At 39.8% G+C, this 26,655-nt stretch overlaps 1 protein-coding gene across 2 annotated transcripts in view; it reads left to right on the top strand.

Annotated features, from left to right (window-relative positions):
• The window catches only part of adamts3 (ADAM metallopeptidase with thrombospondin type 1 motif, 3), a 221,884-nt gene that overhangs the window by 121,857 nt on the left and 73,372 nt on the right, over positions 1-26,655 (top strand). For both annotated transcript variants that reach the window (XM_060907220.1, XM_060907219.1), the window contains 3 exons: positions 6,384-6,489; positions 20,868-21,011; positions 26,289-26,421. In XM_060907220.1, the coding sequence (XP_060763203.1) occupies positions 6,384-6,489; positions 20,868-21,011; positions 26,289-26,421 (383 nt within the window). The remainder of the gene's footprint in view (positions 1-6,383; positions 6,490-20,867; positions 21,012-26,288; positions 26,422-26,655) is intronic.

Raw genomic sequence — 26,655 nt, forward strand, 5'->3', positions numbered from 1 at the left:
AAAATATCCCATTAAATGAACAGCACAGTCCATGACAATTACTTTATATTTTTTTGACATTTATTTATTGCCCTCACAGTGCATGGTAATGAGAATATTGAGTAACGGTAATGAGATACTCTTGGCTAATTTCACAAATAACCTGAAATGCTAGCATGCTAGCAACCTATAACTTTGCCACATGTTAAAGCCTTATATTGTGATAATAATCATAATATATTTTTTTTATTTTTAAAAGTAATGAGTATTAAACCATAACGGTAATGATAATAGACAGTGTCACTGAGGACAGATTTAGCAACATTAACATAAATATCACAAAGTAAGAGAAGAGTGAGCAACTGACCTTGTCTCCATTTTGAATCTTGTATCTGAAGGGATGCATCATGGGATAGCTGATCAATTTAAAGGCACGGTGTACTTTTTATAGGGGGGTGAAATCATGAAACGGTAATGAGAAACATTTGGTGCGGACACAGTTATTTTGTTTAAAATCAAGTACCTTTTTTTGTTCAACACAAAAAATATTAATATTATGCATAAATATAGATGTTTTAAAATAACTTTACACTGTATTTTTTTTTATATAATTAGGAATTTTTATATGATTTAAAGTAAACATTAAAAAAGGGATACGGACACATAACGGTAATGAGAATTTCCATAGATTTTTTGTTTAATTGATATAAAAATTAGTTTATATGATGATGAAAACCATTTGTCCATACAGTGCTCCCTATTTTCTTTACACAAAATATCAGAGTTTATGTGAATTAAGTATTGATTTTGGAAAATGCGTCCTGGACATGTTCACTGCAGCTTCATGAGAATCACCCAACTACTTATTGACTGAGCAAGCGAGGTTAATAAGGAGGTTATTATTTGGCTTTTTTTTATTTCTAAGATTAAATAGATGGTCATTATAATGAGGCGTAACACTGCTTTCAGTCACGTCATATTTGTAACATAGTTGAGTCATGCATGCAGAATAAATGACTAGCGGTTTGAAAACTGAAGTTCAGTTCGCGGTTAGCGGTGTCTGAATTCTCTTCATTGCTCATTTCTTGAATAACTTGGTGACTCGTGTTTGTCTTTTGTGTTTCGGCCATTTTTGATTTTGTTTCGATTTCCAATGAATCTTTTGTTTTTGTTTGTTTTTTGCAACATTGAAAGCCAGCATCCTGAAAAGAAAGTCCGTAATCACCCATGGGCATTATGGGAAAATTCTGCCCACCAAGGAATCAGTCAGAGCGCACGATTTTACCCGAAGTAGCTCATGCCATATAATAGCGGGAAATGCATCAATCGTATTTTTCATACAAGCTGCATCCGGGACATGGAGAACCAATCCTGATGTCACTCGTGAGGAAATTAATGAATTGTTTCGATAAATTTGGGTACTTTTTGTTTGTGAATGTGTCTGTATAATAAAAAGAAAATCATATGTTGGCTTGAAGATATGAAGTTTATCACGTCATTCACTCGTGATATATACATTAACGACTCGAAGATAAACCTTTGCGCAACTGTGTAATATCCTCTCTATATATTTATGAATTGTAAAATCTAAAATTTACCCTTCAGTCTAAAATCTCTGAGAATATATGGAATATTATCAGTATGATTAGGCTAATGTATAATAGTTCACCTGATGTCAGCTAACCCTTCAGCAAACTTGGCTACTGTTTTATACAAGCTAATATTTAACCTAATGTTAGTTTGCTTGGGGCGGCACGGTGATGTCGTGGTTAGCGCTGTCGCCTCACGGCAAGAAGGTCCTGGGTTCGAGCCCCGTGGCCGACGAGGGCCTTTCTGTGTGGAGTTTGCATGTTCTCCCCGTGCCCGCGTGGGTTTCCTCCGGGTGCTCCGGTTTCCCCCACAGTCCAAAGACATGCAGGTTAGGTTAACTGGTGACTCTAAATTGACCGTAGGTGTGAATGTGAGTGTGAATGGTTGTCTGTGTCTATGTGTCAGCCCTGTGATGACCTGGCGACTTGTCCAGGGTGTACCCCGCCTTTCGCCCGTAGTCAGCTGGGATAGGCTCCAGCTTGCCTGCGACCCTGTAGAACAGGATCAGTGGTTACGGATAATGGATGGATGGATGGATGGATAGTTTGCTTGATAGTGCCCATGTTAGTTTAATTAGCTTCAGAGCCTAATTATGTTATGGCTAATTATTATTATTTTTTAGTAAATTATATTCATGACCATTTCCTGCCTCACATTGCATTTCATGGGTGAACTTGGGTTGGAATAACATTTTAAAGGACAATGAATGTCATCATTATCAATAAAAAATATATCTAGATGCACGTCAGGATCATTTTATCACCCATCACGAGCTGATGATATGTTTAAATTTTCGCCATTCTGAATGATTAAAATATCCAGCATAATAATTCACCGTCTTTCATTTACATACCAGAGAATGCCCTTTTTCATCTCTCTTTTTTTCCCTTAATTGAATTTTTTCTTTGTCACATTTTTCACTGTGCTTCATTCAGCCCTCTTTGTGATGGTCACTGCGTTTTACCTTTTCATTTTTTCCGACATAAATGAATGCACAAACATCAATTCAGGGGTCGGTTTCCCAAAAGCCTCTTAACGCTAAGAGTATCTTAACTAGGAGAGACAGCATTCATTGTGCTGCTTGCTCTACCATTTAATGATGATCTTTTTGCTTTGATGCTTTTAGGAAAATCAGGCCTGTTCAGTTACATGAAACATTTCTTCAGTGCTTTAATGAAACCATGGCACGACACTGTGAATTTAAATTACTCTGTATGTCCCTCAAACGTTCAAAGGACCTGACTTTAATGAACTGAGGTCCAAAATGCTAAAGTGCTCCTCTACACTGACACAGATGAGTTATACAGTTAAAGAGCATTTTATGAGCAGTGTTTCCTGCACTGATTGTTGTATTAGAGAGACATCAACCTGCAATGAATCATTTTTGGTGTATTGTTTCATGGTTTATTAGGTTGCTAAACTTACAATGATGAAATTCTCAGAATGTGACACGACTCGGAGTGTCCTCATCACGGAGTCAACACGGAGCTAACCTTCTGAGATTTATCTCTAATGGATAGTGTTTTATTCTTTTTCCAGGCTTTCAAATCATTTTCTGATGTCTTTTTATTATCGGAAAGAAACACTGGTTTTGTAAGGAAAGCAGCACTTGTTTCGGAAGACATTTGATAAACTCATCATCGAATTTAGAATTGTTGATTGTTTTTTTGAACTTTTTTTTTTCAAATAATGGGTTAAATATTTAAGTAATATTGGCTTTTTTCCGTGGTATATCAGATACACTACCGTTCAAAAGTTTGGGGTCACTTTGAAATGTCCTTATTTTTGAAAGAAAAGCATTGTTCTTTTCAATGAAGATCACTTTAAACCAGGGCTTTGAACCAGAATTTTTTTCCTATCGGTTCGTTCCGAACAGAAACGGAATTTTAACGTTTCCGGTTTTGGGTTCCACCATTAAATAGACGTTCCCGAACCGGTTAGAACAAAAAAATTTCGTTCCTGTAACGGTTAATTACGTTCCCTGTCAGCTGTTTAACAAATGGCTATAAAATTATGTCTCTGTCTCATCCAGCTTAAGCCAAATGTAGGCTAATTCTATTACAACCTTCATTAAATAAGACAAGAAATAATTCAAAACAATTATTATTATTTCAAATGTTGGCGATTTGGATTCTCAGTATGTCTTCCCATCTACACAAACAGAAAAAGTGCCAAAAATGAAAGATAATTCGTTTAGTGTGTTACCAAAGGCTAGTCAGGCCCTATACAGGGCTTTCCACAAGCGCCGGCTGCCGGCCATACAGCCGGCACACAATTAAGTCCAGCCGGCTACTTTAATGACTATTATTTTTGTAGCCCACAGGTTCTAAATATTAATTTTTGATTTTAATAAAATTAAATGTTTATCTAACAGACTGACAATGTAAAACTGAACCGCACTCATTTAAGTTGTGATTTGCGCTGTTTGTACAGATAATAACCACAAATTCCCCGCCGACTTCGCTGATCCGCGGCCCCGACATGCGGTGTGCGCGTGCGCGCACTCGGCGGAGGCAGTAGTGTGTGCACGCGCGCACTCGGCGGAGTTTATTTTGTGTTTAACACCCCCCCCCGGCTGGCTACTTGTTTGTCATGGCTGGCTAGTATGAGCCTTAGTGGAAAGCCCTGTATGCATTGATAGGCTAACAGAGGTTAACGTCATTTAATGTTCGCGAGCCTCTCATTAACGTGGACAAATATATTGATATCGTGTTTGAAATTGACGTTTTTGAATAACGATAGACTGCAATATTTACCTCTTATTTAAGATGTGGAGACGTGATAGTAGTCCACCCTCCCGCTCTCTCCATTCAGTCAGCGAACGTCACACAGGAAGTGAACCCCAGCGGGTCATAGAAACTTGTGCAGGAGAAGAATGACTTTTTTATTTGTAGGCTACGGAAACTTTGAGGAATGAAATAAAAACCGGTATTAACCGGTTACCATTATTTTTAATAAGCGTTTCTGTTCCGGAACATAAAAAATAATAAAGTTTCTGGTTTCGTTTCTGTTCCATGTGAAATAGAAAAAGTTCCCGGTTTTCGTTTTCGTTCCTTGAACCGGTTCAAAGCCCTGCTTTAAACTAATCAGAAATCCACTCTATACATTGCTAATGTGGTAAATGACTATTCTAGCTGCAAATGTCTGGTTTTTGGTGCAATATCTCCATAGGTGTATAGAGGCCCATTTCCAGCAACTATCACTCCAGTGTTCTAATGGTACAATGTGTTTGCTCATTGCCTCAGAAGGCTAATGGATGATTAGAAAACCCTTGTACAATCATGTTAGCACAGCTGAAAACAGTTGAGCTCTTTAGAGAAGCTATAAAACTGACCTTCCTTTGAGCAGATTGAGTTTCTGGAGCATCACATTTGTGGGGTCGATTAAATGCTCAAAATGGCCAGAAAAACGTCTTGACTATATTTTCTATTCATTTTACAACTTATGGTGGGAAATAAAAGTGTGACTTTTCATGGAAAACACAAAATTGTCTGGGTGACCCCAAACTTTTGAACGGTAGTGTATATCAGATATATTCCATTCAGCCAGCATGATATTCAGTATCGTGCTAGCTGAATGGAATATATCTAATATACCATGAAAAAAGCCATTATACAGTGTTCGATGCATCTTTGTCTTTCAAAATTCTCTCAAAATCTTCCGCTTTTAATGACGCAAACCTGGCGGCCGTGTTTGTTTACAAATTGTCACAGTCGCTCGCTAGTGTCGAAGTTTTACATCTCCGACATGTGACGTCATGTTGTCTTGACAACCATGCAATATCATAAACCATATTCAACGCTCATTCTCCATTGGGTAGACTGACGTAATACACGTAGGATAAGCGATATGCTAACAATATTGCATGCTATCAAACCAAATGAATGAAACACACTATAAGGGAATAGAACACATGTTTTTATTCCATCGAAAAAGCGTCCTGGCTGGACTGCAGGGTCTCGGTAAAGAACGTCAGGTTTTCTGCTCCAGCAGATAGTTAGCTACGACACGCATCGTTTACTTCCATTCAGGTTTGGCTTTTTATTTATGGATATCACAACAACAGGGGTGAATATTTATGCAACCATCTTTATATTTTGAACTATATTGAACTAATGAACAGTTTTGCATTAATGTGTATTATCTGCCATTGTATAATGTTGTATATCCTGGTTACTTATTCAAGTAAACATGTTCTCTGTTAAGGTGGTACAGTGTTGTAGTGGTTAGCATTGTCGCCTCATAGCAAGAAGGTTCTGGGTTCGAGCCCAGCGGCCGGTGAGGGCCTTTCTGTGCGGAGTTTGCATGTTCTCCCCGTGTCCGCGTGGGTTTCCTCCGGGTGCTCCGGTTTCCCCCACAGTCCAAAGACATGCAGGTTAGGTTAACTGGTGACTCTAAATTGAGCGTAGGTGTGAATGTGAGTGTGAATGGTTGTCTGTGTCTATGTGTCAGCCCTGTGATGACCTGGCGACTTGTCCAGGGTGTACCCCGCCTTTCACCCATAGTCAGCTGGGATAGGCTCCAGCTCGCCTGCGACCCTGCACGGGATAAGCAGTTATGGATAATGGCTGGATAGAATGGATGTTCTCTGTTCACAGTGAGACATGGTGATGTTATTATCCATAGCCAGCTCTTAAAGTACATTCCAGCTATTCCCTGGATTTTAATTCAGATATGAATAGACATATCATAATAACCCTCACCACTCAGAACCCAATTATAAGATGAGCCATGACAACATGTACCAAGTGAACCCATATATGTTTTGACTGATTAGCCTAACTCTCATTCTTTTTCTTTCCCTCTAATCCCAGGCTATGCTCCTGTCACTGGGATGTGCCATCCAGTTCGCAGCTGCACCCTCAACCATGAAGACGGCTTCTCCTCTGCCTTCGTCGTGGCCCATGAGACTGGACACGTGTAGGTTTTTATAAGTCTGGAGTGCCCAGAGTGCAAGAACATACTTAAAGTCTCAGAAGGCTGCCTTAGTTCATCCTTATATTAGTTCATCTGAGTTTTAGCTTGGCGGCATGGTGGTGTAGTGGTTAGCGCTGTCGCCTCACAGCAAGAAGGTCCGGGTTCGAGCCCCGTGGCCAGCGAGGGCCTTTCTGTGCGGAGTTTGCATGTTGTCCCCGTGTCCGCGTGGGTTTCCTCCGGGTGCTCCGGTTTCCCCCACAGTCCAAAGACATGCAGGTTAGGTTAACTGGTGACTCTAAATTGACCGTAGGTGTGAATGTGAGTGTGAATGGTTGTCTGTGTCTATGTGTCAGCCCTGTGATGACCTGGCGACTTGTCCAGGGTGTACCCCGCCTTTCACCCGTAGTCAGCTGGGATAGGCTCCAGCTTGCCTGCGACCCTGTAGAACAGGATAAAGCGGCTAGAGATAATGAGATGAGTTTTAGCTTGTTGTTAATACTATGAATCCAGAGAAAAGGTTCATTTTGATGTTAACATTTTTATTTGTTTGCATTCCGAGTAGAGAGATGAGTCAGGATATCTGTTTAAACAATGCGGGCTCATGCCTACACTGAATTACAGCCGTGCAGTTATTTACTATCAGAGCATGATTATAATTAGTGTCGCACCGATACCGATACCAGTATCGGGCGGGGCCCCGATCTGGCACTAAAATGGTGGTATCGGTATTGGCGAGTAGCAAGAAATAGGGCGCCGATACCATTTACCGATGCTAGTATGACACTTGAACGCAGCCTTCTCTCTCCCGACATTCACTACACTCTGTGTTGTGTGATCACACGTGATCACTGTGCATGCCTGCCAAGCACGCCAAGCAGCTATTGCTATTGACCTGCTCCAGACCAATGAGAGCGGGCCAATAGCCGCTCTTAACCAATACAGGGGCAGCTTTTTCATGCGGAGGAAAAACAAACCACGAGAAGAAAATGTCGGCGGTCTGGATATATTTCAGCATAGAAACTCCGGCGAGTACAATGGCTACATGCAAGATTTGCGGCCTGAAAGTTTCGAGAGGTGGAGTTAAATCGGCCAGTTTCAATACCTCGAACCTGATAAAACATTTGAAGACGAAACATGTGAACGAACACAAAGAGTTTGAGGTTGCAGCAACTGCTAGCAAGAGAAAGGGGGATGGACCGCAGCAACAAACCCTGGTCAGTTCACTTCGTAGGAAGGAGCAGTGGGACGAGAAGAGTGAAGCAGCAAGACAGATGTCCGAAAAAATCACCGAAATGACTGTTCTTTGTAACCTGCCCCTTGCCTTTGTTGAAAGCGTGGGATTCCGGCTTTTTATGGCTCACGCAGTACCTATTGCCGCTTTTCCACTACAAACGCGGCTGAGCCGTGCCGTGCTGAGTCGAGCTGAGCGGGGCTGTTGGAGTTGCATTTCGACTACAACCGCGCTGAACCGTGTTGGCTGGAAGTGGGTGGACACATTGGGTGGAGTTAGCGAAAGTGGGTGGACGTCACGTGATGTCGTTAAGCAGCGCAAACAGTGACATCAGTGACAGTGGCGGAACAAGTCAGAGCCGGGCCGGGGGCGGGGCAAATGACCGGGCCCTTTATTAAAGCTTATCATAACATCATTTTAGGCTACAAAATGTCCGCAACTGCGGTGTTTACCAATTTCAACACTACCGGGTGCAACTATATGTTATTTAGTACATCAAGTCCTTCAAACGAACATGTAACTCAGAAACAAAAAACATTAGGATACTGTACATGGCTCATAATAAAAAAAAAATAGCCTATACTGCGCACATTATTTGAAGGGCATACGAATGAGCGCTCAGAGGTTGCAACAGTGACAGGAAGAGTCAGAAATAAAAGGAGGGCGGTGCAAACCTCACTGAATGCACTGTGTTTACCAATTTCAACACTACGGGGTGCAACTATGTTATTTTGTACATTAAGTCCTTCAAACGAACATGTAACTCAAACAAAAAAGCATTAGGCGACATACTGTACATGGCTCATAATAAAACATCAATAGCCTACTGGGCGCATTATTTGAAGGGCATACGGCGAGCCTTGCGCTCCGCGAACTCGTCCACGATGCTCTGTATGTCACTGATTCAGTGATCTTTTCAGCGGTAGTCTCACGACCCGGATAGTAAACAATAAACATGGAGGACATGGAGTCGTTAGTGTTGCTGGTCTTGGTGCTGTGGCTTGTTGTCACCGACAACGCCAACAGATACTGGCAAGAGCGTATAGATGAGGCGAGGCGCATAAGGCTTCATAATTCTCGTAATTCGTAATTCTTCTCCTTCCGGGTTTACGGTGTTTACAGATCCCAGCGCGCTCGCGGGGCGTGTGTGGGCATGTGAGGACACTCCTCCTCACCAATCAGTGCACAGGGGAGTGTCTGCTCACACCCCCAGCCTCACTCGGCTCGCTTTGGCTCGCTTCAGCCCCACTCCAAAACGGTGCGAGTTTTAGGGGCTAAGCAGGGCTGAAGCGAGCTGAGTCGTGCTGGTTTTTGGTAGTCGAAACGCGAGCCGTGTCGGGCTGAAGTGAGCTGAAGCGAGCTGAAAAAGGGTAGTGGAAAAGGGCCATAAGTATAAGGTCCCGAGTCGCAAATACATCACGGAGACGACTATCCCTGCACTAAAAAATAAAGTAACGGAGCATGTTTTAAGAAAGCTGGAGAAGGCAGTGGCCATAAGCTTTTCAACTGACATCTGGAGCAGCCAAGTATGCAGCTCTTCATATATATATATATATATATATATATATATATATATATATATATATATATATATACACAGTATATATATATATATATATATATATATATATATGCACATTTCAAACGGAGTGGTATCGGTATGGTATCGGTATCGGCCGGTACTGCACAGCCAGGTATAGGTATCGGTATCGGGGCCAAAAAAATGGTATCGGTGCAACACTAATTATAATGCGATGTTGCTTTTATTCAAGTGTTCTATGAACAAGAAATTAATATTAAGTAACTGACATTTCAGACACAATATGGCCAAATGTTCTTAGTTTTCTCTGCTATCTGAAACGAATCCTGAAGAATCCACACTAACTTTATAGCACATTGGCTCACTGGCTTGCTAGCTCACATTCATTTGTACATTCTTATTAAAGAAGCTTCGAGTGAAATTGGCATCCCTTCTTCCTTTTCAACTTCATCTGACGAGCTTTCATATTTTAAGTCAAAAATTATATTCATGAAAAATGTATTGTTCACCATTTCCAGTGGAATATTATGTGGTGAACAAAACGTGATACAAACAATGAAACAGTTATAACCAGTGTGGTTATGCTACTAAATATAGGCACTCTCGGAATGCCTCTTGACCGATCAAATTAGTGGACCGAAATGAACTGTATGCTGCTGCAGCATTATAATGTTGCTCAGACATAGAGCACGGTTTCTGAACCCCAGTCCTCTGGATCCACTGCTGAAAGATCATCAAAAAAAATGTTAGCGCATATTTAAATAATAATGGCTAGATTTGAGTGGTATATCAGATATATTCCATTCATCTAGCATGATATTGAACGAGTCGAAGACGAGTAGCTGAATGGAATATATCTGATATACCACAGACTCCGCCAAGGCTGTCCTTTGTCACCGGTTCTGTTTATAACTTTTATGGACAGAATTTCTAGGCACAGCCAAGGGGCGGAGGGTGTCTGGTTTGGTGGCATCAGGATCACGTCTCTGCTTTTTGCGGATGATGTGGTCCTGTTGGCTTCATCAATCTGTGACTTACAGCATGCGCTGGGATGGTTTGCAGCCGAGTGCGAAGCGGCTGGGATGAGGATCAGCACTTCCAAGTCCGTGCCCATGGCGCTCAGCCGGAAACAGGTGGCGTGCCTACTCCAGGTCAGGGGGGAGTTGCTACCTAAAGTGGAGGAGTTTAAGTATCTCGGGGTTTTGTTCACGAGTGAGGGTAAGGGGGAGCGGGAGTTGGACAGAAGGATCGGGGCAGTGTCAGCAGTGATGCAGACGCTAAACCGGTCTGTTGTGGTAAAGAGAGAGCTGAGCCAAAAGGCAAAGCTCTCAATTTACTGGTCCATTTACGTTCCCACTCTCACCTATGGTCACGAGCTATGGGTAGTGACCGAAAGAATGAGATCGCGGATACAAGCGGTAGAAACGAGTTTTCTCCGCAGGGTGGCTAGACTCTCCCTTAGAGACAGGGTGAGAAGCTTGGTCATTCGGGAGAGACTCTGAGTAGAACCACTGCTCCTCCACATCGAAAGTAGTCAGTTGAGGTGGTTTGGGCACCTTGTTAGGATGCCCCCTGGACGCCTCCCAAGGGAGGTTTTCTGGGCATGCCCCACCGGGAGGAGACCCCGGGGCAGACCCAGGACATGCTGGAGAGATTACATCTCTCAGCTGGCCTGGGAATGCCTCGGTATTCCCCCGGAAGAGCTGGTGGAGGTAGCCGGGGAGAGGGAAGTCTGGGCTGCTCTGCTTAGGCTGCTACCCCCGCGACCCGGATCCGGATAAGCGGTAGAAGATGGATGGAAAAACCCAGCCATCATCATTATTATTATTATTATTATTATTATTATTATTATTATTATACATACACATTCAGTGGAACAATTATAGATTTTACAAAAAGTTAACAGGGGGGTAACTTACCAGTATTCAATACTGATTCTGATCAAATGTAATTCAATGTTCTGTGACTCCAATGTACAAAGTTCTAACAATAAAAATGGTACAAATCCAAAAAGCCTGAATAACAACCCAACTTGGGCGGCACGGTGGTGTAGTGGTTAGCGCTGTCGCCTCACGACAAGAAGGTTCGGGTTTGAGCCCCGTGGCTGGCGAGGGCCTTTCTGTGTGGAGTTTGCATGTTCTCCCCGTGTCCGCGTGGGTTTCCTCCGGGTGCTCCGGTTTCCCCCACAGTCCAAAGACATGCAGGTTAGGTTAACTGGTGACTCTAAATTGACCGTAGGTGTGAATGTGAGCGTGAATGGTTGTCTGTGTCTATGTGTCAGCCCTGTGATGACCTGGCGACTTGTCCAGGGCGTACCCCGCCGTAGTCAGCTGGGATAGGCTCCAGCTTGCCTGCGACCCTGTAGAACAGGATAAAGCGGCTAGAGATAATGAGATGAGAATGAACAACCCAACTTATATACAAGCTGTATACAGGTTGACAGTTCAAGTTCAAAGTTACTTTTGGTAGTAGTTAATTGTTACTTTGCAGTTGTTCAAAACAACAGGGCTTTGCTGAGTGAAGTCCACGAGTGAAGTCCTCTTGTAAAAGTCTCCGTCACTTTTCCTCACCTCCAAGTAGAACTTTGACAATAGTTCTGCTATTGCTCTCTTCCAGTTTTTCGATGTCTGTTGGTATGTTTTTCTCTTGTAAATATGCATAAAGAATATCCAGTGAAGTTTTGGTAGCCTTCGGGTGTTCGGCATGTCAGTCTCTTTAAATCTTCTGCTTTTAATGAAGCAAACCTTGCGGCCATTTGTACAAACTGTGTCACGGTCACTTGCTAGTGCGGAAGTTTTGCATCTCCGACGTGTCTCTCTTCCAGTTTTTCGATGTCTGTTGGTATGTTTTTTTCTTGTAAATATGCGTAAAGAATATCCAGTGAAGTTTTGGTAGCCTTTCTGGTGTTCAGCACGTCGGTCTCTTTAAATCTTCCGCTTTTAATGTAGCAAACCTCGCGGTCATGTTTGTTTACAAACTGTCACAGTCACTTGCTAGCGCGGAAGTTTTACGTTTCCGATGTGTCTCTTTTCCAGTTTTTCGATGTCCATTGGTATGTTTTTCTCTTGTAAATATTCGTGAAGAATATATAATGAAGTTTTGGTAGCCTTTCAGGTGTTCAGCGTGTCTTTAGTTTCAGTTTTCAATTTATTTATTTAGTGCTTAAACCGAGCACTGAATTAACCCCGTCTTCTCTCTCTTTCCTGGCCGACAAAGAAATGATTGTGCGCATGCGCAGCAGAAAAGTTTTGTCATTGGATCTTCACATGAGCTCTGAAATGTGGCATCATGTTGTCTTGACAATGTGCGATATTATAACAGTATTGCACGCTCATTCTCCATTGGGGAGAGTGGCGTACTGTAATACACGGAGGATAAGTGATACAATAACAATATTGCATGCCATCAATAAACCCACTGGAAGAGAATAGAATACATGTTTTTATTCTATGGAAAACGTGGCCCGTATGTGTAATAATAAATATTATTAAGCATTGAATATGACGTTAAAGCCTTGATTGCTGGCCAATATCTTGGAACATGTACTGTATCTTTAGGGCATGTTTCCATATTTGCCCTTTACACATATCCCACAATCTACTGCGCGGTTGGGAATTTCTGGTGGCCAGGCCCAGGCTGCTGCTGATGATACAAAAACCAATATTGGGTTCTATAATCAGTTTTGATGTTCAAATATCGGATGTTCAAATATTATTACAGGTTTACATGGTCTCACAGATTTTTTTTCAAGATTAGGCCACACCAATTTAATTAGTTGGTTCTCGGATTTTTTCAGGAAAAATATGAAGCGAGCGAGCGAAATAAAAATAAAATTAAAAGAATGCTCTGATGGTAAAATTAGCGGTGGAAATAGACCAAACAATACAGGCAAACCAGTAAACAGATAGGCTAAATAAATGATTGAATTACAGTCAATTGAACATCTACAATGCACAGAAAAAAATATTTGACCAGGAGTAGGCTACTTTTGATGGCTAAATACGTCGAATAATTTTTTGTTTGCCCCTCACATCAATCAATCAATGAAATATATAAATCAAACCCACCTCCACAGAGTTGTTGTCCAAGTTGGCACATCGCAGGGTAACAAGCTCACGGCATCTTGAGTACAACTGTGGAAAGTTTTCCCCCTCTTGAATTTCGACACACCTGTCAAAGATTTTACGCTTCTGTTCGCTGAATATCCTAACAATCACAAACACAGGCTTTGCAGGATTCCCCTCCACAGGCATGTTTCTTCCACAAGTCTTTATCTAAAGTGAAAGGGGCGATTTGATTGGTTTTCAATGTCACGTGACCTCAACCTGCAGTCTTCAGTATTTTGAATCATCAGCCACGATGTTTGTCTGTTGGTGGAAGTTTGATTTCGATTTTTTTTTTTTCATTTTGCATTTTCTTCAAGCGGTGATTCCGAGAACCAACTAATCAAATTGGTGTGGCCTTAATACTGCTCGAAATGATTGCATGTTTACAATTTGTCATCAGTGTAAATGTACACTGTTAGTGTTGTTGGCCAGAGTTATAGTGCTGAGTAGTTGGACCATGTATTTCATGCAAACAATGCAGAGAGTGAAAGTGAAAAGGCTTTTAAGACCGATTAAAAGCTTCTGTGCTGATGAAAAATACCAAGGAACCGGTAACTAGGCATATAAAAGCAATCTAATAACATCACATTTCAGCTTGCATCCGATATTTGAACATCAAAACTGATTATATAGCCCAATATTGGTTTTTGTACCGTGATCAGCAGCCTGGGCCTGGCCACCGGAAGATCCCAACCGCACGGTGGATTGTGGGATATGTGAAAGGGGCAAATAGAGGGTTTTTTTCTGGCAGAAAAGCACTATTAGGGCACTTGGGAGCACTTCATGAAAGTGCTTCATCAAAAAAGCACTTGATGTTCTTTCTATGGCATCAGTATTTTGAAATATGTCATCAACACTCTAACTTCTATATGATTGGTTGCTTGAAAAGAAATGACAATATGATTGGTTGCCTGAAAATGAGTGGCAGTGGCACCACCAATGCCTTTCTGAAAAGTTCAGAAATTTTCAACTGGATGCACTTGGAGCACTCGCACAAAAATGGCAGAATGCTGTGACAAAAGAGGCTGAGTGCAGTGCTTTTTTTCCAGGCGGCTACATGTGGAGCCATATGCTCTCTCCACATGGGCAACAATTGAAACTAGACTGCATTTCTGCAGAGAAAATGCAAAGTGTGCTTGCTGAGCTGTAGCAGAACAGCTATCATGCTAACATGCTAAAAGCTAGCATGCCAACATGCTAACAACTAGCATGCTAACAGTTAGCATACTAACATGCTAACAGCATACTAACATGTTAAAAGCTAGCATGTTAACATGCTAATAGATAACATGCTAATAGATAACATACTAACAGCTAGCATTCTAACATGCTAATGATTAACATGCTATTTGTTAAAATTCTAACACTTTAAGGCTAATATGCTGACAGCTATCATGCTAACAGCTAACAGGCTAACATGCTAATGGCTAGTATGTTAACTTTTAGCATGCTAACACGCTGAGGGTGACATGCTAACATGCTAACAGTTAGCATGCTAACATGCTCAGGAGAACTCGCTAACAGCTACCATGCTAATCCTGACATGTTAACAGCTCTCATGACAACATGCTAATGGTGAACATGCTAAGAACTCGCGAGCTAACAGCAGGCATGATATCGTAATGGGTAACATGCTAACAGCTAGCATGGTAACACGTGAATGCTTATATGCTAATTGCTATTGTGTGTGTGTGTAAGTATTCCTAATAAAGTGGCCATTGAGTTGAAGTTGATTTGCTGTCAAAGTCTCAAATGAGCAGATCCTTGCCAAATGCATCATCACCTATGGGGGAAGGGAGGAATGACTCAGTCAAGCTTCCACTGATTAGCGGCAAAATGGAGAAAAAATGGACGGATGAAAGGCAAGACAAAGACGAGTGCGGGTCAGAACCGATATCATGCGTGTGATGGTGATTTGGCCTGAGGTGCCGTATGAAGTTTGGTGGATGTGTGGTGAAGTGTTACTGAGCAAAACTCCATTCATTTGAATGGGGCCAAAAATCAATGGAAGCCTATGGAGGTAAAAAGAGATGCGTGAAAACCAAGGAAAAGACGAGTGCAGGTCTCAGATGAGGGGATGGATCTGTGCGGGGACTTGGCCTGAGGCATCAAGTGAAGTTTCTTGAAGTTTGGTCACTTGGTTAAAAAAATTGATGGAGAGAGAAAGTTTTTCTCCTGAAACACCATTCATTTTCAATGGGGCCAAAAATCAATGCAAGCCTGTGGAGGAAAAAGGGATAAGCAAAAAGAAAGGGAAAATATGAGTGTGGGTCAGAACCGATTGCATGTATGTGTCGGCGGAGTTGGCCTGAAGTATCACATGAGGTTTGGTGCATCTGCGATGGAGCGTGTCTGAGTAGGACGATTCGATTCATGAGCCCTATTCATTCTCTATGGGGGAAAAAACCAAGAGAACGGGCGCGTTGATCCAAAAGCTGTATACAAGCACACTACACCACTTCGGGCCAGACGTCTCAGAGTTGGAACGGTGTCTCCATCTCGAATGCCCTAGGAGGAGGAGTGGATCCAAAAAGCGTGTCGGAATAAGGCAGAATAAGTAAACTTAAGAAGAACAATAGTGCCTTTGGCAAGCACACTAACAAGATGCTGGCGCTCAGATTAAAATGCTCTATAAACATGCACCACTTAAAGTAGGAAATTTGTAACTTTTCTGTGAATAGTTTTGAACTCCCCTGGCCTAAACGCTCATGACCTTAACTAGACACACAGTTTGCATGTAATACCTTTTTGAAGGAGAAAAAAAACTAGCTGAGCTCTAGATGCCCACCTCATTTCTATAGTGTGTTGTGATATACAGTACTGTGTAAAAGTCTTAGGCACATGTAAAGAAATGCCGTCGACCAAAAATGGCTTAAAAATAATGAAATGAAATGTTAAAAAAAAATACTATAAACAGTAATCAGTAAGCCATAATAAGTGAAACCAAGTCAATATTTGGTGTGAGACGACCCTTTGCTTTAAAAAAATAAATAAATAGTATTCTCAGGTACAATGAGTGCAGTTTTATAAGGAAATGTAAGGAGCTGTAGGTTTTACTGAGCATCTTACAGTAGGGATCGACCGATATGTTTTTTTCAGGGCCGATACGGATTATTATGGAATTGGGATGCCGATAACCGATATGTGCAACCGATAAATGTAAACATTATAATTCACATGAAATTAAACATAGCACACACTGACGCAGACCTTCATATCCATGAAATGTATGTTTAATTGTAAAATTGAACATGAAATTTTGTGCAGGGAGATGCCAGCAGCATTTGTACAATAAAGTCAAACATTAGTTAGAATAAAATGAGAAATAAAATAAATATTCACCAATAAAAAAATAAATCACTCCCTATTATATTACAGCTCACCATTTTCAGTGGAAAATAAATGAAAATACACTCTGGATTCTTTTACACTAAGAACTAAGTAAGACTTGCCAACTTCAAGTAGTTTTTAAATAACAAATCAAGTGTAGGGAGCTGCCTGCAGCATTTTTTAAAAAGTAAAATCAAACATAAAGTAGGCTATCACTCCCTATTATGTAACAACTTAACAAGTAACCATCTACATTCTAATGCTTTTAATGCCCAAGCCTAATATTCCCAATTTAGGAGGATTATATTGTAGTGAAGGCAGCATTACATGTAGTTTCAGCGAGACTAGTTGGTTGTAAGCTAATTCAAGTGCTTCCTTCCGTAAGCTAAGTTTGTCTGGCTACACAGATGCAAATGGACAATTTTAACGAGTAGTAGATGAAGAATGTAAACATATAATGATGTTGTGCTTTTGCAACTTGTGTGTTTGTGACTTATTGCGGCAAAAGCAGCGTGTCCTTACCTTGAAGTGGGATCTGCTTCTGCCCGAGTGCCCGTACGGCCGCCTTGAAACAGTTCACAGCGTTTAGCTACGCGTGTTGATTGGCTGTATCCCTTGTGCCGCTTCTGCCCGAGTGCCCGTACGGCCGCCTTGAAACAGTTCACAGCGTTTAGCTACGCGTGTTGATTGGCTGTATCTCTTGTGCCAAACAAATCAGATGTTGTGGTGGGCGGGACCGTGTTCTTGAACTCAGAGAGGCGAGTGCAGGAAAGGACGTGCAGTGACAGTCGCGTTAGGAACGAAATGGCTGCAAAAAGGCATGTTATTGGCATATCAGTGGAAATTATGGCCGATACCGATAACCCTAAAAATGCAGAATATCGGCCCGATATATTGGCCAGGCCGATTATCGGTCGACCCCTATCTTACAGAACCAGCCACAGTTCTTCTGGACACTTTGACTGTCACACTCGCTTCTTCATTTTGCACCAGACCCAGCAGCCTTCATTATGTTTTCTTTTTTAATCTGAAAAAATGGTCTGTTATGTAATATGCTGCTCAGATAGAAACATTTTTTTCTATGACATTTAATTTTGTGCTGGAAAACGAACATTTGGACTCTAAAATGTTTTTGTAAAAATCGATAAAGTTTGTATGAAAAAAAACCAATAGGATGCCTAAGACTTTTGCACAGTACTGTACTTTGTATAATTTCATTTTTATCTCATCTCATTATCTCTAGCCGCTTTATCCTGTTCTACAGGGTCGCAGGCAAGCTGGAGCCTATCCCAGCTGACTACGGGCGAAAGGCGGGGTACACCCTGGACAAGTCGCCAGGTCATCACAGGGCTGACACATAGACACAGACAACCATTCACACTCACATTCACACCTACGGTCAATTTAGAGTCACCAGTTAACCTAACCTGCATGTCTTTGGACTGTGGGGGAAACCGGAGCACCCGGAGGAAACCCACACGGACACGGGGAGAACATGCAAACTCCGCACAGAAAGGCCCTCGCCGGCCACGGGGCTCGAACCCGGACCTTCTTGCTGTGAGGCGACAGCGCTAACCACTACACCACCGTGCCACTTTTCATTTTTATTTTGAATGATATCATTTTTATAATGTAAGCACTGTTGGATTGTATTCACCTAAGAGCAACCGTAGCCTTTTGTGTTATGACAGATCCTTTTTTAAATACATTTATTTAAAGGCTTTTGGAAAAGCCACTTTAAAATCCCAGTCAAATGATATCATCTGTCAAATTACTTCTGAATAAATGCCTTTGTGCACACGAGCAATTACAATTCACTTACTACCCATGGAGGTTATTCACTGTCATAGCTCTCTCGCTCTCTCTGTCATGTTCAATGCAAATAACAGATATTTTTCCCAGATACCAACCTGTCTGTATTCTCTGGATCTGGTATAAACACAGCTAAAATGAATGATTATACGATTCTCATGAGAAAAAAAATAAACACGTTGTTTCTCGATACCAAACACAGAGGGATGAATCGCAGTCCTTTCTTTTGCATTTTATACCACTTTTATGTTCACTTACCGGTAATTGAAACTGCAACTCGGGCCCTTTTGTTGTCTTCTTGTACTAAAACATATTTCCACAGCTGAATATTTTGGACACTGTGCTTAGTTATTTTTTTGGGGATCAGAACAGATTTCCAACAATCATTTGCAGTGACAACAGGGCAAAAACAATTTTCTGAAAGAAGTGATTCTGTGAATTACACTTATACTAGAATGACTGCTCTGCATAATGTAAAAAAAAAATCCTGAATTATTTGTAATTGCTGCATTTACATTTTCATGATTATATACAGTGCTGAGCGTAAATGAGTGCACCCCCTTTGAAAAGTAACATTTTAAACAATATCTCAATGAACACAAACAATTTCCAAAATGCTGACAAGACAAAGTTTAATATAACATCTGTTTAACTTATAACGGGAAAGTAAGGTTAATAATATAACTTGGATTACACATTTTTCAGTTTTACTCAAATTAGGATGGTGCAAAAATGAGTACACCCCACAACAAAAACTACTACATCTAGTACTTTGTATGGCCTCCATGATTTTTAATGACAGCACCAAGTCTTCTAGGCATGGAATGAACAAGCTGGCGACATTTTGCAACATCAATCTTTTTCCATTCTTCAACAATGACCTCTTTTAGTGACTGGATGCTGGATGGAGAGTGATGCTCAACTTGTCTCTTCAGAATTCCCCATAGGTGTTCGATTGGGTTCAGATCAGGAGACGTACTTGGCCACTGAATCACTTTCACCCTGTTCTTCTTCAGAAATCCAACAGTGGCCTTAGATGTGTGTTTAGTCATGTTGGAAAAGTGCACGACGACCAAGGGCACGGAGTGATGGTAGCATCTTCTCTTTCAGTATAGAGCAATACATCTGTGAATTCATGATGCCATCAATGAAATGCAGCTCCCCGACACCAGCAGCACTCATGCAGCCCCACATAAGGACACTGCCACCACCATGTTTCACTGTAGTCACCAGGCATTTTTCTTTGTATTCCTCACCTTTGCGACGCCATACAGTTTTGAAGCCATCAGTTCCAAAAACATTTATCTTGGTCTCATCACTCGAGTATAGAATCCCAGTAGCAGGGCTTTACATTAGCACCCGCCAAATGCGGGTAAAATTCGGCTTTGGCGGGTAATAACGTTAGTCTCACTAGCCATTTATCTTGGTCTCATCACTCCAGAGTCTAGAGTCCCAGTAGTCTTCATCTTTGTCAGCACGGGCCCTGGCAAACTCTAGGTGGGCTTTTTTGTGCCTGGGCTTTAGGAGAGGCTTCTTTCGTGGACGGCAACCATGCATGCCATTCCTCTGCAGTGTACGCCGTATTGTGTCATGGGAAATAGTCACCCCAGTTTGGCTTTCTACTTCTTTAGATAACGGCAGTGAACTTGCATACCGATTTTCTTCAACCCTTCTCATCAGAAGATGCTCCTGTCGAGGTGTTAACTTCCGTGGACGACCTGGACGTCTCTGTGAGATGGTTGCAGTCCCATCTTTCTTAAATTTTTGTACCACTTTTGCTACAGTATTCTGACTGATAAGTCAAGCTTTGCTGATCTTCTTGTAGCCTTCACCTTTGTGGTGTAAAGAAATTATTTTCTTTGGGGAATTCTGAAGAGACAAGTTGAGCATCACTCTCCATCCAGCATCCAGTCACTAAAAGAGGTCATTGCTGAAGAATGGAAAAAGATTGATGTTGCAAAACATCGCCAACTTGTTCATTCCATGCCTAGAAGACTTGGTGCTGTCATTAAAAATCATGGAGGCCATACAAAGTACTAGATGTAGTAGTTTTTGTTGTGGGGTGTACTCATTTTTGCACCACCCTAATTTGAGTAAAACTGAAAAATGTGTAATCTAAGTTATATTATTGACCTTACTTTCACGTTATAAGTTAAACAGATGTTGTATTAAACTTTGTCTTATCAACATTTTGGAAATTGTTTGTGTTCATTGATATATTGTTTAAAATGTTACTTTTCAAAGGGGGTGTACTCATTTACGCTCAGCACTGTATCAGCAAATGTTCTCGAACAAAGGAGCTTTTACTTGCTTGTAGCCAGACCCACAGATTGTAACTTCTCTCCTGCTATCATTCTTTTAGGCTGGGAATGGAGCACGATGGACAGGGCAATCGCTGTGGTGATGAGACGGCTATGGGGAGTGTCATGGCCCCTCTGGTGCAAGCCGCCTTCCACCGCTATCACTGGTCCATGTGCAGCGGTCAAGAGCTGAAAAGATATATTAAGTGAGTCATCAGCTGCCTCTCTCTCTCTCTCTCTCTCTCTCTCTCTCTCTCTCTCTCTCTGTCTCTTCCTCTGTTCTTTCTTATTTGACAGGGCATGAAGGTCCTGTGCAATTATTAGTACTGAAAAAAAAACAACCATGCGAGTTTTAATTAATGATAATTTAAATGATGTACAGATGACAGTTACTGTTGGTCTTTTGGCCACCGTTATTTTTTTTTATTACAGTTGCATAGCAACTAAGAATCACAACAGTATTATTGTAAAATTGTTGTATCTGAAATTTAGGCAAATATTCAATTTTGTCAAATATTTTTGTAAAAATTGTAAAAAAAAAAATTAAGAACATTTTATTAACAAAAAAACCCCTCAACATTTATTTTCCTATTCTTTATCAAAAAACATTAACAAAAATAACATTCACAAAATATTATCCAAAAATTAACAAAAAATATTAACAGAAATATTTTTTTGTTAAATGAAAAAAACCCTTTTTGTTTCATTTTCTTAATAACCAACAATAATTATTTACCTACATTTGTAAAGGTTGGAGAAAAATATGATAGCCTATTAACTAAAATATTCCTTTTATTAAAAAAAATTAAAAAGTTTATAACAAATAGCTCGTTTCTTAATAAACATTTATAAATATTTCTACTACCTGCATCTGATTCTCTTTTCTTTAGCTTTCAGCAGTCTGTATAAAGAAAGCTCCGAGTTCCTGTTAAATCTATATACAGTCAATGTCACAACAGCTCCTTCTCATGTTAGCTCTGTGTGTGTCTGTGTGTCAGACTAGTAGAGCTGAGTTACTTCTGCTTAGGCTGAAGTCATGTGTATTCCCGTTATTTTAAGTTACGTTTATTCCCTCTGCCTTTTAAACAACGCAATTACAGCTAGGAAAAACTAGGACATTACACCGTCTGATAACAATCGCAATTCATTTTTTATTTCATCAATTCGAATCACCATAAATTTGTATTGCTGTTCATCATCACATTATATACCGTCCTATATATGGAAATTATGCAATGCTATGATGACTGCTTGTGTATTTTATGCCCTCTCATAAAAAACAGCAATCATTATATTGTAAATGCTTACTCGTTATCAGGACATTATTCCAAACACAGAGTTAGCTCCAACACTCATTAAAGCCTCTGTGTGAGATAAATGTGTCCTGAAAATGAGATGATGATGTTTTAGTGTTTACAAAAATGGTCTCATTATGAGGAATGTAACCCTCAAAAAATAGCTGACTCCACAGTCATATCTGAAAGAAGATAACTCTGACTTACAAAACTTTTTTTTTTTTTGTGGAATAATCACTCACTGGAAAGTTTTGTTTTAGTGTTGAATATTTTAGGAAAGATTACTTAAGATCGCATCACAAAAGTGATGTCTGGAAATTTCTTGAATGGCAAAAGTGTCCATAAGTGAACCTTTTTAAATAAAGCTACAAAAAATTCTTTGTTAAAACAGAGCGTCATGGAGCTCCTCTCAAAAAAATCTACTAATCTGTGTAATTCTACAGATTCTATAACAGCCTGGCTCTGATAGTAGTTCTGCTTAAAACATGAATAATACGTTTATATTACCATAAACTGTTTGTTTTAATATGTTATGGTTTGTATATTAACAGCTCGTCTTGTACTTGGGACATGTACAGTATGGCAGACACTCCACATAATATATGGTTAATGATAAACAGATTTTTAGTTGTTATTTAGCAAAGAAAACATACAATCAACAATAATATAGTGATGTTTTATTGCAGTCTTTGGCAAATCATTGTACCTTAAGTGGAATAATGCTCTTTTGGGATGTGTTCTTGTAGGATAATAATCCACTTTTGTTTTGTTAAATATTAAACCACTATGTCATGGATTATTTTCCAATAGCAGCACAACCCTTTGTGGGTTATTCCTTACTAGCTAAGCCATGTTTGCATCATCACTTTCTTATATTCATCCTCTCTTTTCAGCGGGACAAATGCATTTAGACAAAATAGCAGACTGTTGAAGATAATAAGCAGAAGCAACGTGTTGACTTCATTTCAGTTTTATTTTGGTTTTGTTAGGATTCAGAATTTATTTTAAGCCAGTTGTAATAATGTGGATGAACAGGGTCAATTAATGCAATTTGTCACATTCAGTTTTTTTTTTAAATTATTATTATTTTTATATTAAGCCAGTTCTAATAATGTGGATGAACAGGGTCAATTAATGCAATTTTTCACATTCAAGGTTTTTTTTTAATTATTTTTATTTTAAGCCAGTTCTAATAATGTGGATGAACAGGGTCAATTAATGCAATTTTCCACATTCAGGTTTTTTTTTAAATTATTATTATTTTTATTTTAAGCCAGTTCTAATAATGTGGATGAACAGGGTCAATTAATGCAATTTTCCACATTCAGGGTTTTTTTAATTATTATTTTTATATTAAGCCAGTTCTAATAATGTGGATGAACAGGGTCAATTAATGCAATTTTTCACATTCAAGTTTTTTTTTTAATTATTATTATTTTTATTTTAAGCCAGTTCTAATAATGTGGATGAACAGGGTCAATTAATGCAATTTTCCACATTCAGGGGTTTTTTAATTATTATTTTTATATTAAGCCAGTTCTAATAATGTGGATGAACAGGGTCAATTAATGCAATTTTTCACATTCAGGGTTTTTTTTTAATTATTATTATTTTTATTTTAAGCCAGTTGTAATAATGTGGATGAACAGGGTCAATTAATTCAATTTTCCACATTCCGTTTTTTTTTTGTTTGTTTGTTTTTTTTTTTTTCAAGCCAGTTGTAATAATGTGAATGGACAGGGTCAATTAATGCAATTTTTCACATTCAGGTTTTTTTTTAATTATTATTATTTTTATTTTAAGCCAGTTCTAATAATGTGGATGAACAGGGTCAATTAATGCAATTTTCCACATTCCGGTTTTTTTTTTTAATTATTTTTATTTTATTTTATTTTATTTTTTTAAGCCAGTTGTAATAATATGAATGGACAGGGTCAATTAATGCAATTTTCCACATTCCTTTTTTTTTTTTCTTTTTTTTTCCCCCAGCACTGACTATTAGTACTTCATTGCTATTTTAGCACATGGAATACTGAAAGTCTATTTTCATTAATCAGACATTCAGTTGTGGAGCAGGGTCATGATCAACTCTATGAAGTTTAATAAAATTACTCCAGAGCTGTTGTAAGTCATTGGCGGTTTATACTTTAATTTAATTCACTTTATTTTGAGTTACAACACACTCTGCAGTGTCTGTCAGTGAGACAGTTTTAATGAAATTGAAGTCATCTTTTTTTATTGACACTCACAATCACTTCTGCCAGTTTACTAAGCCGTTCAGGATTTTTTAAAAATAACCAATTGTGCATAATTGTATTTACTGCTTCACAATTAGGTTAAACCCTGATGAAAAATAAAGGTGATGAAACTCTCAAAATTCTTTCTCTGCCTATTACAAATTCTATGAAATTAAATGAACATCATTATCCACAGATTAATTGCTCTCTACCAGTAAAGTAGGTCAGTGTTTATGTATTCTTTTCTCACCAAGCAAATCAATCTTATTTTTTTAAGGTGGGCTTGTGGTTCAATTATTGTTGATCATTTCATTCCAATATGAATCAAGAGTTTTGTTCTCATCACCAACTGATTTCAAATTGCCAATTGCATGCTGACAAACATCTAATGCCTGTCTGAAATGATCAGGTAGTAGAGCAATGCCCGCTGGGCAGTGAATCAGAAGCACTCAAAACGCCAAGTACAGCAGAGGCTCACGTTAAAAATGAAGATGAAATAATGACATTGCAAATTAGTCCTTAATGTCGAAGCACTTTAAAAACATGCCATGTTTCACTTCTAATCAATGTGTGTTAGGGTGTCCCAAAAATTTTTTTTTAGGATTTTGTTACGACCACCTTACCTTTTTTTTACATTGCCTAAAAGAATTTATTGTGCGAAATTTGGTTAAGATTGAACAGTGTTTAGAGGTGCCACAAAGCCATTAAAGTTTTCACTCAAGACACAATATAAAATAATGTGGCTTATTAACTGTTTCATATTAATACAAACAATACAGTAATATAACTTCCTGTGTTCAAAGTAACAATAGCTATTACTTGTCTGTGATTTTCTAAACCCTTCGGTATTCTGGTATCTTGTGGAGATAAAAGAACACACTAAGGACTTCCCGAGCAGAAGGAAGCTTTCTCCCAGACAGTTCCTTGGAAGTGGGACCAATTAACCAAACATAATTGTCCTTTCTGGTTTTGTGCTTTGCATCACCGGTGCTACTTGTATTACTGTTGCTAGCCATCTGAAAAACATAGAAAGAAAAACATTCACAACTTCATCAGCATATTACGATCAGTGCTCATTGTTTAAGAACCCCTTAGTGCATGAAAGTTAACCTTCTATCAGTCTATAAACACTTCCTGCCTCTTCTTTTTCAGAGAAGTGGCATATTCCCTCTAGAACTGTGACTTTTTAGGGGTTTGAGATCTTCTCTGCAACAGTCTACGCACCAACTAATGTTAATGGCTTAACCCAATTTGCAACCTCGTGTGGCACCTCTAAATATTAACCGATTTTTCTGAAATTTTGCTTGTTGCCTTCTTTTAGCCTATGTAAAAAAATGGTAGGGTGGTCGGAATGTTTTGGTAAAAAAAAATTTTTTTCCCATACATTTCGGGATGGGCGGCACGGTGGTGTAGTGGTTAGCGCTGTCGCCTCACAGCAAGAAGGTCCTGGGTTCGAGCCCCATGGCCGGCGAGGGCCTTTCTGTGCGGAGTTTGCATGTTCTCCCCGTGTCCGCGTGGGTTTCCTCCGGGTGCTCCGGTTTCCCCTACAGTCCAAAGACATGCAGGTTAGGTTAACTGGTGACTCTAAATTGACCGTAGGTGTGAATGTGAGTGTGAATGGTTGTCTGTGTCTATGTGTCAGCCCTGTGATGACCTGGCGACTTGTCCAGGGTGTACCCCGCCTTTCGCCCGTAGTCAGCTGGGATAGGCTCCAGCTTGCCTGCGACCCTGTAGAAGGATAAAGCGGCTAGAGATAATGAGATGAGATGAGACATTTCGGGACCATCCTAATATGTATTTCATTTACACTGGTCTATAAGAACTACGTTTTTTATCCATTTACCATTTTTTTTCTTTTGTATTGAAAGGGCATAAACACATACAGTACATCTAGTACAATTTAGTATGTCTCAAATTGTAACTAATGTTTTTTGTAATTGGTTCCTCACAGTTCCTATGACTGCTTACTGGATGATCCATTCAAGCATGACTGGCCACAGCTCCCTGAACTTCCTGGCATAAATTACTCGATGGATGAGCAGTGTCGTTTTGATTTTGGAGTTGGATACAAAATATGTACATCAGTAAGTAGAGATGAAGGGGGCTTCCCAGAGGGGAACCGTCAGAACCTTCAAGGCCTTCAGAGAAGGCCCAAACATATCAACATTTCAAATGTTAGATTTCATTTCTTTCATTCTTTCATAATTTCATTATAATTATTCTCTTCTAATTCAGCCTCATTTTTGAACAAATTTGCTTCAGAAATGAAAGGGTTACTGTCCTGAAAACATTAAAATCGAGTTATCCAGTGAGATTTG

The sequence above is a fragment of the Neoarius graeffei genome, chromosome 24, assembly GCF_027579695.1.
Source record: "Neoarius graeffei isolate fNeoGra1 chromosome 24, fNeoGra1.pri, whole genome shotgun sequence".
NCBI lineage: Eukaryota > Metazoa > Chordata > Actinopteri > Siluriformes > Ariidae > Neoarius > Neoarius graeffei.